This window comes from Lonchura striata, chromosome 2, assembly GCF_050655825.1.
Source record: "Lonchura striata isolate lonStrDom1 chromosome 2, ASM5065582v1, whole genome shotgun sequence".
NCBI lineage: Eukaryota > Metazoa > Chordata > Aves > Passeriformes > Estrildidae > Lonchura > Lonchura striata.
Window position 1 is genome coordinate 21290241 of NC_140704.1, and position 12143 is coordinate 21302383.

Genomic DNA, 12143 nt, shown 5'->3' on the forward strand with positions numbered 1-12143 from the left:
AGCTCATTTGTGAAGAACTTCCAGCATGGAAGGAAGCCTGCACATTAACACTGCTGTTCTGAGAATGTGGTAGCTGTCTCTGGGCCTTACATCTTGGGGAATAGGGGAATATACCACATGTATATTTTGAACCAGGTTCAGCTATCTAGAAGTTTGCAGAAAATACTACACATTAGGTTATTATCAGTCATTCATCTTGTTCAGCATTATATGCCTATTGTAGTAGGGCTTTAAGCAGAATTCTGTTGTGTCTCCTTTTTAAATCTTTGTCTGTGCACGAACAGGCACAGAAAGAAGATGAATCACTAAGAAATGGTGACCTTAAGATCTGGTTTATGTACTTGCTGATGTCTCACTGGGGCTTTGGCAAAGGCTTATGTCATTTGAAGAGGGAGTTCAAGAGGCCATTCCTGCTCTCAGTTTTACAATCCCACAGTCTTTGGGCACTCTGGCACACATAGGATTGGCATAAGATGCAGGACAGCACACTTTGCACAATTATATAAGGATTTGGAGAATAGAAATAGAAGTAGTCAGAAGCAGGAAAGTTATTTTTCCATGTACCTATCTTGACCCTTACACTGTGTCAAGGTTTTTTGACAACACCATAGTAAACCCTGATTTTTCTGACAGATCAGACTGTGATGAGCATTCTACAATCTTGTTGAATTTTTTACTTTTTATGTCCAGCTAAATTAAAACTGAATCCTTGATAGTTGTTTCAAGAGTCCTTTCCTGGCAGTGGGAGGAGATAGTCCCAAGTAGCAGGTCCTATTTTTCAAAATGTTCACAAGGGACTGCATGATCAGGATCTCGTAGGTCTTGATTTGCTCTGCCTCTTCTAAAAAAGAATACATATTTTCACATATATTGGCAGTATTACACTTCATAGCATTACAGCTCCATAAGTATCTGTGTTATCTTCCACATGCACTGTAAAATCAATAAAATGCTTCTACCTTCATAATTGCAGGCAATGCAGATCCTGAAGGACAAGGCTTTTGTCAAGCAGGTTTCAGCTTAGATTTTTACAAGGTGAGATTCTGCTTCTGAAGTATTTTGACCAAGTGTCATTATGATATATCTGCAGTATTGAAGTGCTGTCTCAGTGATCATGAGTTTATCTCCATGCGGTTGGATATGGAAAGTTTTGTGAAGCTGTTGCCAGTTCTTTCCTCCATTTCAAGCTTCAGACTTTACTGTTTCATTAATGAAAATAAATACTCAATCAGGACCTGCTTATCTCTTTGCATCATTCCACTTCGTCTCAGTCTATCTTAACAGCTAATTAGGCAAAAACTTCTATGTGCTTCTATCTCAGTCTGTACCACTTAAAATACTTTACTTGACTTCCAGGAAGAAGTGGGGCAGGAACCAACTAGTTTTAAAAGGTTAAAATAGCCTATATAAGGATGCTTTTGGTGGCAGACTAGTCATTGAGCAAAACCATTCTCATGTGGGGATGAAAGTACTTAAGGGAGAGAACTAGATTTTCTTAAATACCAAGGGGGTCCAGTAACAATGTTGTGGGAGAAAGGATAAATTTTGTGAAATTGTTTTTATCTGGGGCATTATTTACAACACCAAGGCTTCAGGTAACTTTGACCACGGCCATTCTTTTGAGCATTCTGCAGCTGCATTGTATAATTATCTCTAAAACATTACTGTTGTTTCATTGAATTTGAGCACCCTCTTTTCTGTTAGCTTTGTTTTGTTACAAATAAGCAGCAATCTTTGAAATGTTATATTAGTGGTAAAATAAATGGCTTTTATTCAAGTGTAGATGCATAGGGGGATTTTAAATTTTTTTAACTGTGGATTTTCCTGCACATCCATGCTCCTACATCCTTTCCTTGAATATGGCTATTCTCTTTTATCATGATTCTGATATTATTTTGGTCATTTAAATTGCTTTATTCCCATGCATGCTCAATTCTGCTGTCTTCTTTTGTTTTGTAATTTTATTTAATTCTGCTTTTTGTAGAATGGAGACCTGATAGTAGGCGGGCCCGGTAGTTTTTATTGGCAAGGTATGTTCATCTGGCTGGTTAACTGGATCTAAGAAGTGAAACAGAAAGTTTCACTTGATTATGCAAGTTTCACTTGAATGATACAAGAAAGTATCATTGTTCTAGATTTCCACTGTTCTGTTGGCTTAAGATAACCAGTCTTTGATATTATTTTCAACAAATGTAAATCAAAAGAATTGCTTAACAAGCAGCTGAGCACAAAAATAAGCCATGAAAATCCAGGTTGTGGATTGCATAGGAAGTTAAAAAAATGCAAATAACTGGTTTTATGTTGGTATTTTAGTATATTTGTAATTTAATTAATATGTTGGATTTTCCCCTAGAAATACTTCAGGTTTAAAAATTGCTAATATTTTTAGAGCAAATGTACTATTCTAAAAATGTTTGTTACTCTTCATTTTTGAACACAGCCTTTTACAGCTATATACATGGATTTTAACTTCATTTGTTGCATCACAAATGCAACTGTAGGTTGCAAGATGTAATTTCTTGTGTAGAAAAACCCTGAAGTTTTTTTTGTAAAGGATGAAGAGGTTATTATTGTTTTAACCTGTTCTTACATGTATGATGTAGCTGATTCCCAGCCTCTGCCTACCAGCTTGCCCACTGTCAGCTTCTTTGATGTGTGTTTTTGCAATTTTTTTTAAAGACTATTTAATTGATTGTGTTTGTAGGAAATTCATAGCTTTGAATTCTCCATTGAGAAGTTTCTTTCATTGGTCTACTACATTTGTACAGTGCAGTGACTTTAGTTTGAATGAGTAGATTGAAATGGGTCTGAAGGTGTTTTTGTAATGGTTCAATAATGATTCAGTTCCTTGTTTTAATGATTTATGTTTATTCTTGAGGCTTCCAGGGTAATAATGGAGAAAGCTTGAGAGGAATTATCTACTCTTTGCATCTGTGCAGTACTAGCATCCTTTCTGCTCTGTTCTGGTGCTCTGTTAGCCCTGTTCTGTAGAATCCGGCCCTCTCTTGTGTCCCTTTCATTTATGAAGCTGTTTGAATCCAGGTCAGGTAATCACTGCAAGCATTGCGGACATCATTGCAAATTATTCCTTCAAGGATATTCTGAGGAAACTAGCACGAGAGAAGCAAACAGGAGTGGCCCCACCCTCGTATGACGACAATTACATGGGTAAGCTGAGTTCTATATGAGTTAGCAATATATTCTAAAAGGCTGAGTCTTACATAAATATGAAAACAGGGCATGCATTACTATTGTCCCAGTTGTGAGAGGATTTGAACATGCTTTGCCTCAAGCACAGCATCAAATCAGTATTTTGCTGGTTACTTCAGCAAGATTACTAACATTCTTAAAATGATGCACAGCAACAAGGTTTGAAGGTTGAGATCTTAAAAGACTTGTTAGGGTTCTTATTATTTGATCTTAAATAATGATGATGGATTGAACTTAATGTAATTAAAGACAATTTCGATTTTTATTAGATAAATTCAAATTCAATTCTGTGGTATTTTGTACAGTACTACACATATCCAATTTATTCTCACTGATATTTAAAAGATACAATTGTAAGTAAGCAGTAACAAAAGTCAATTTGAAGCTACTATGTAATTAATAGAAAATAAGGCTCCTTATGTACATATTAGTACTGATCTCTAAGAATGTTCTTGTGTCTCATATGTCTCTGCATGTAAGGCAGGGGTTTTTTCCACACAGTTATAGAAAAGATTCAATGGAATTTGAAGGGATGTCCTTGCACTGTTTCCCATAGATTTGAAATTAACATCCCTGATACAATCCATAAGTCTTTCTTTACTGTGACAGTAGTAACTATCTCACAGGTTTACTAAAGTTCCAGGAGGTGCATCTTTGGAAATCTGTTTTTCATATAAAGCTCAGCCAGGACACTCACACATTACAGTACAATAATAAAGACCTGAATTTATCAATAGCTATTAGGGAAAAACACCATAGAACTTGGGATTTTTTCAGATGAATTAGTAAGTAGTATTGATTTAGAAGCTAATTTTTGGAGAAGAGGAATCAATTTCTTATACATTCAAACCTACCATTAATTTAGTCATAGTAGTGTGATAAACAATTTTCCTTTTCTCCACACAGTTTTAGTATACTAATGTTAGAAAACTTGCATTCAGCAGATCAATTGAACATACAGGTCTGATAGTCCTTGGATATTTTTTGAAAGGAATTGTTTATCAATTTTTTATTGAATTGAAAGAATTGTTTCTTGGGTTGTTTTTTTTTAATTTCTCTTTAAACAGGTTACTCAGTGGCTGCCGGGGAATTTACTGGGGATTCTGAACAAGGTAAGCATCTGTGTATTGAATGAAAACCATATGGCCATGCACTTACTAAATTCCTTGTTTTGGGTTTCTACAGGGGAACATACCTAATATACATTTGAAACCCTGGTGAGATTTAAGCTATCTGTACTCAGTATTCTCAGAGACAATTATTTCCTTAGACAGTAAAACATAACAGAATTAAAGTAACACAAAACTTTGAATTCTGTAAGGGGTGGCTTTCTTGAGCAGCTGAACTGCTCTGTAGTCCAGACTCACGAAGCCAATAGGGACATAGCACATTTCCACAAGTAAACCAGTGCTCCAGAACTGATGCTGCTTAATCCCTCTGAAATTAAAGTTGCCTGTCCTGCATTATGAAGGATTCAAAAAATAGATAACAAACCACACAATTTTGAACCAAACACTATAATGTGTAATTATAAAGCCTGGTAATGGAAGGCTACATTTTTGGCTGTTTTTTTTAATGTGTACTCAAAGTTTTATAATGGATGATTTTTGAATCAGTATATCATGCGAATGACTGGCACAAAAATATTGCATAGTTGGCTGACTTGAGATTCATCCTGTGTCATGTTCAGGCTTTCATTAGTACTTCCACTGCCCCCTGAGCAAACACATTCAGTCGGGGGAGTATATGATCCTAGTGAGGTAAAGAGGAAGGCTAGGTCAGTCCAAGCAGGTGGCTGAGTTGCTCTGTTATCTGAAGTTCCTGCTGCTGTCTTCTGATGTGGACATCCTAATGAGCCAAGGTTTAGATCACAAGACTGCAGGCTGGGACTTGGCTTTTTCCTTCTTTTTTTTTTACTCATTTTTTCTACTAGTTGTTTAAGATTTCACTATTGAGCAAAATTACTCCTAGAAGGCAGCTAGGTCTAATGTTTAATGTTCTTATTCAGTGGATTCCTCCAATGCCACTCACAAAAAATTTCCTTGTAATGCTTTTAGATAGAATGTGCAGAATTTGTCAAGCACTTATATGGCATCAGGTGAAATAATGGATGAGATAAACTGTTGGTAGGCAAAAAGAAAACAAGTATTCATAAGGATAGTTCTATTTAACTTCTGTGCCCTAGTATGTGATGCCATAACTAATTCTTATTCCATCAATACACAGCTGTCACGTAGCAAGCTGAATTGTACCAAGAAATTTATTATACTGTGCTATGCTAAGCAGCACTAAACAGAAAGAGATCCATGGATAGATGTATTCAGAAGTCAGAGTGTAATGTTTTGTGCAATTTAATGAACCAAATGAATTCTATAGTCTTATGAAATAATGGCTTGTAGTGATTTACAGGTCTTTCAGATCACAAATCAAAATCCTAAGGGATTTAACCTATATATCAAGGAACTTTTAAGTGGTGTGGGATACATGTTGCATGCACAACTCAGATTGCAAAACCAGTTCACTGTTGATCATTTATCTTTTCAGAGTTGGTTGCTGGAGTCCCAAGGGGAGCACAGAACTTTGGCTATGTATGTACTGGACCTTCATTTTGTAATTTTTATAATGAGAAGACAATTATGGTATTTGTAGGGTTAAATGCTACATTATATTTTCTGTCTCTTTCATACAAAACTTTCAAATCAGGTAAAACTGCCACTGACATTCACCCTTAGGCTTATCTGGCTGGGTTGAAATGTCTTTACTGCTTTGAGTTTTGAATGGTAAGCACTTAGTCCCTTCTGAAGTCTGTTTTCACTGGGCAATCACAATTACAATTACATGCCCGGAGTCTGACTAGTATCCCTATACCCACCGAGTGTTATCACACCTAATCTCACCCATAGATTAGCATATTTTTGTGCAGTGCTGTGTCCACAGTGCAGAGGAGTCTAAATTCAGATTATTCATACCCATTGTTTACTTTCAGTGCTGTAAGTGTATACATTGAAATGCAGATGCAAAGAGTCATTATATGCAGTTAGAAGTGAAGGGAGAAAACAATATATGTTTGTGAATACAGCTGTTAACTTGTGGACAAAAGGCTTCACAAGTAACCTGACTGGGAAAAGAGTTCACAGCCACAGACACGTTCTCCAGTTTTGTGGACCCCAAATTCCTTGTGTCTCTGGGACTTGTTTGTAGAATTTTTAGGAAAAAGGTGTTTATGTGTATGTATATATATTTCTACATCTGTGTATAATTCTTCATGTTTTAAGTTCACATTTTCATGCCTAGTCACTGATTAGTTGATAGTCTGTGATTTGCTGTTGTTCAGTGTCCAGCAAGGAAGGGAAATACTTTTCTCTGTTTTTTTCATGGGGAACATGAGGGTCATGAAATCTTAGCAATTTGTTCAAGATCATACAGGATACCTGTGGTGAGACAGAAAAAGAACTGCTTTTTCTTGGACCATGTTTTAGTGTGTCAAATTCTTTTGCAGTGATGTCATGCTGTAGCATCTCCATGTGTGCTTGAAACTTTCCTTATTCTTCTGTTGCCAGGTCTCAATTATTAATTCTTCTGACTTGACCTTTATCCAGAACTTCACTGGTGAGCAGGTAATGTCAAACAACTATGTGATGAAATATTGTATCTCTAGCACATCTGGTTTCCTTAATATAGTTTCAAGAATATATAAATTTTTTTTGTAATAATGCCCATGAAAACAAAGATGATTATCAGTAAATAACTTTACATTTTATATCAAATATGAAAACCTGTTATTTTTTATTTTCAGATGGCATCCTATTTTGGGTACACAGTTGCAGTATCTGATGTTAACAATGATGGGTAGGTCACCAAATACATTCAGCTCCACTGAACATTAATAGAAGCAATGATTGATATTTGTTAAGAAATGTAGGTTTTCAGGTGCTTCATACCTCAAAATGCTTCTCTTGGCTTCTCTGCTTCTCTAATTTTAATTTTTCACATAGACTTTGTGCAGTCACAATGGCATAAGTATCTGCAAGACTAGTTTGGGTGAGTTTATCTTCCTGAATATTTATTAAAACAGTGTGTCAGAGTGTCCAGAGTCCTAGGAAACAGATCTAGGTAGAAAAGCAGTGAATAAACAGCACTATCTCCCACAGGGAAGAGATAAATGAAAGTCAGAAGTTCATTCTCCTATTCTCACATACAGGAAAATTTTCTCATCCATAGCTTCTTTTCTTAGTTTTAAAAGCCTTCTAATGTCATCAGTTTTTCTTTCCTCATTCCAGTACCTGCTGGTTGGGCATCCATTTTTATCATCTCAAGGACCAGCAATTGTCTGTGTCCCAGAGTGGTTACAGCAGGCATTTTTTGTGTCAGAGGAATAATGATGCTCTGCTCCCGGGTCATGATACTTGGGGATCCCTAAAATACCTGGGGGTTTCAGGCTCTGTTGAACAAAACTCTTATTAATTTTCAAGTCATGTAAAGTCTGATTAAATATTTTAGAGGACTTTAGTAAGAGAATATTTATTGTAGCTATCTAGCAAGGAGATAAAGATCCCTGAAACTCAGAGGCTTGGAAGTCTGCACAAAGATGAGACAGGATGATATTTAGAGATGTAGTGTACTCTTGCTTATTGCAAAATGCCTCAGATATGCCTACATCATTTTTTTCTTCTTGTGATAATTTCTTATTAAGTGCTTAAACATGGTGCATGAAATTATTTTTCTGGGCAAAGTAATTTCTTCTTTTAAGATTGACTTTTATAGGCAAAGAGAAAAGTAACAAGGTGGTAAAGTGTTATTGCAGTTACAAAAAAAACCCAACAACAACAGAACAGAAGCTTCAGCAGTTTCCATGGTGGCTTCATAGTATTCAAATCTTTCCAAGTTTCTGAGATTAAATTTTGTCATAGTATCACAGCTTTGGAAAATTCTGGTTTTTATGGTATACAGAATCAGAAATAATTTAGTCCTACTCATGTATTACAAATGTGAAAGGGTGAAGGAACATTCATCTAAGGTGCAACAGACACTCATTAGGCTTTCAGGGAAATTATTATTTAACTTCTCACTGAACCAAACTATTTCCTGTGCAGGTTATTTCCTGTTAACCCTAGGGTTACTTGGCAGGTCTTATACTTTCTGTGTACCTCTAAAACCACAGTTTATGTCAATAATATAATCAAACTGCTGTTGAGGCCTGTGTGGTCTCCCAGTCTATATCTTAAAAGAAATCTAAAGACTCTTCCTGAGATCCAAACATCCCACAGAAAACAAAACACAAAAAGCTTTACTTGATAAACATGTTTGATTAGATATGTAGTCTGTCTTTTCTGGTTTGGACATGCAATCAATGGAAACATTTATCTGAAAGGAAGACTAAAAGAGGGAAAAAAGGCAAAAGGGAAATTAACACTTCAAATTCACTTAGGTATTTTATTCAACTAAAGATGAGTTAGTGGTAGCCTCATAAGTATAAGAAACCCAATTAAGTCATTTACTGAAAAAAATAATACAAGATTATTAGGAATGATGCTTTGCTGTATTAAGACTCATTATATGGCTACAAGATTAGGCTCATTTTAGGAATAAATGTTCTGTAGATCTGGTCCAGCAGTTCTGTGGGCTGGGGCCATGCAGTTTTATCTTCACCACATCAGGATTGTAGGCAGAACAGTGAAATTAAGGATACTGTTAGTATCCCTTAGTTGCCCATTGCTAATAATGAAAAATCCACAATGAAACTTAATAAATCAAGTTTGCCATCAGCTTACAGGCTACATTCCTAGTAAAGAGAGAAAAAGAGAGCACTTTCAATTTAGGCTGAATCAGTCCAATAAAAATAGTGAAATAAACTGTTTACTGTTTTTTTTTATTTGGCCTGTATCAAAGCTTTCCACAGTTATACTTTGACCTCTTGACATTTCCTATATTCCTGCTTTTTATTACTCTGCAGGATACAAAGAAATGGCACACAGTCTCAGCAGGTGGTCAGCTTTGTGCTTTTTAAAGATTTTTTTTTTTTTAATCAGAAGGGAAGTAATACTGGCTGATTACTTTTCTGTTTTGGAGCAAAAAATAACATAAATTTATGTTAACGCTAACATCTTAGTGCAAAAATGGAATGTAATGAATAGTTATTAAATTCTATATTATTGCATTATTCTATCCTTGAATTCCAGTTCAAAGTATCACTGCACACTGGATTGCATTTCATGGTTTAATATTACTGTCCAGGGGCTTTTGCTTTTATTTACTCATATGGCTTTTTAGAAGTAATCACATCAAACTGAATTTGACTCAGAACTCTCAATTTTGTAAATACAAACTCCTCCAATTTAAAAGGCCAATTGAAATGGCCAAAGGCAACATCCTCTTTCACCAGCAAAATGCATAATACTAATCACATAGGCACTTAGAACCCAACAAGTACATACACCCCTCGTACCCCCTTGACTGCTTGCTATCTAAATAATTAAATTGTAGAAGCTGGGAGGTAAAACTGAGTATAAAGTATGGTAAGCAGCAATTGTTTGCTTATTTCACCCACTTGAAGAGGAGCCAGAAGAAAGTAAATGAGGATTAGAGAGAGTTGGGTAGCTGACAAATCCTTCCTTTCTAGCTACAGAAGACTGCTGTGACAGCACCAAACCCCCAAACTCTAATCCCAAACTTCTATAATTGCCTAAAAGAGAGTTCCCTCTTGCAGAGGACTTGCTGAAGCAGTGTGCTTTGACCTACAAAGCTCAGCTCTGAATGAAATGGGGGTAAATTTAAGAGGGTGAGGAAAGGGCAGCCTTGGTGAGGGCAATACATATGAATACCTGGAGGGGAGACAAACCAAGTGCTGTGGGTGTTCCAGGTGGCTCTGCTGCCCATAACCAGTTGAGAAATAAGTCAGTGTATTAGAAGTCTGCCTTCCTTCCACCTGTCCCTCAGTACATCAGAGGATGAGACACCTTAGCTACCAGATTCTAGTCCCTTCTCCCTGGACTATTCATGCATTTTATACAGTCATTGTTATTTATTTTAGCAAAGTTGAAATTTTACCAGAAAAATAACCCCAGTACTGTGTACTTCTAACCAGGGTGCTGTGCTCTCTGTTCAACAAGCTCCAGCTCCTGGAGCTTGCTTTCTGTTTCACCTGGTGAATCTTGTGTTCAGGGTTAGGCTTCTGCTTAGAGAGTTTCAGTACGCAATAGATAGTCTGTGTGTCTCTTGTCACCATTTTAGGCACTCTAGATATTGCTCTATGGACAAGTTTTTTAAAGGTATCTGAGCATCTATTTATTTTACATCAGTGTACTGGGAGCTTTCTGACTCTTAGTGATGTGGTTCTTTTCCACCTCTAAAATAATCTTCCTTTAGTCTTAAAATTGCTCATTTGTAAAATATTCAAGTGAGCCAGGCTCATCTTTTATTTCATGGTTTCTACAGCACTTAACTCTATGGGGTCCCAATGTACTGGGAATATCTGGAGTGTGAGGCACTAAAATAGTAATTGAAGTTAGTGCTATTGTGTAATGCTTTTAGTACATGGCATATGTAAAATAACTTATTTTTAAAAGAGCATTCATTATTTCTTTTTGTTATTGCTATTGTTTCCTGGCAACCATTTCAGCTGATATTCTGTCCCAACCACAAACATCTTCCATTAGTAGAGAATGACTTTTAATGTTTAGTGTGAAAGGAAAATCCCACCTTTGATGTCAAGTCAGCATCTGCTTCCTTCCTTTTTAGTTCTTTATGCCACAGGGAAAAATCTAACAAAAAATAGGAGAGTTGTGCCAAACTGACCTGACATTTGGAATTGCACTTACCCTTATGGAAACATACTACTTATGGAAAAATAACATTCCTAGAAGTATTTTTCACAACTTATATAATGTGTAAGTTTTACAATGAGATTTTTTTTTTTCTAGATGAAATATTCTGTGCTAAATTCTATGGTGTGTATCTTAGAATCATAGTGTACATCTGTGGTACAATAGTAGCTGAGCTACTGCTGAATTGTACAAGTTTTTTTCTATCAGGATTAGGAAAAACAGTGTAGTGCAATTTTACTATTTTGTTTGCTAATAGATGAAGTCTCATATTGGAAATATGATGAATTGAGAATAGAAAGTTTCCTGTGAATTTTACAAAGTTTGAAAAAATTTTCACATTAGCACAAGAGAATATGTTTTCCAAATTAAAAATTCTGGGATCACATAGTCTAATAATAGCTATTTGCAATAACAGACTTCCTTAATACAGATGATCGATATCCACTGAATATAATACAAATTATTTTATTATATGGCCTTGAGTAACCTTCAGCAATTAATCTGATAATATCATTTAATATCTCAGAATAATCCATTAAGAATACTTCTGCTTTTTATGAGTCTGTCAATCACACTTGTTTTTATTCTTCACAGTTCATTAAAGGATCTTTTTATGCCCTCTAAATAACTGTTGGTAACATGTTTTGAAACATGACTATTTAGAACAACAACATGCAAAATATGCTTTCATTGGTTTGTGTTCTTCTACTGATTCTTCTTGGAGTAATATAATAGACAGACTTTTTCCTCTAAATATCTTATTTTAATCATTTAATTATGTGCTTTCTCTTTAATACTCAGTACAGAAAACTATATGACCACTGCAGCTACTTGTGTACCTAATATTGAACAGAAGTGTTTTCAGAAATAGAGCTTTGGCTTTGTCCCCCACTTTCTATTTGAATAAATGATGAGGCAATCTCTATTAATTGATGCTCTACTTGTGTTTCATGTATGTTACTCAAAAATCTCTTTTAAAGTAGCAGGGTTTTTTTCTTTTAGTCACTTACTGATAATACTAAAATTTGTCTCTCACTGGCACTGTTAGTAAAACAGATGTACAGAATTTGTTCTAGTGACACAGATTCACTCTTAGATTCCTGAATTCAG

At 35.6% G+C, this 12143-nt stretch overlaps 1 protein-coding gene across 1 annotated transcript in view; it reads left to right on the plus strand.

The window, feature by feature from the left end:
* ITGA8 (integrin subunit alpha 8) overlaps window positions 1-12143 on the plus strand; it is a 111710-nt gene that overhangs the window by 14219 nt on the left and 85348 nt on the right. The window contains exons 5-11 of the mRNA XM_031503826.3: window positions 974-1035; window positions 1985-2030; window positions 3043-3168; window positions 4278-4322; window positions 5755-5798; window positions 6771-6827; window positions 7007-7059. Coding sequence (XP_031359686.2) covers window positions 974-1035; window positions 1985-2030; window positions 3043-3168; window positions 4278-4322; window positions 5755-5798; window positions 6771-6827; window positions 7007-7059 — 433 coding nt within the window. The remainder of the gene's footprint in view (window positions 1-973; window positions 1036-1984; window positions 2031-3042; window positions 3169-4277; window positions 4323-5754; window positions 5799-6770; window positions 6828-7006; window positions 7060-12143) is intronic.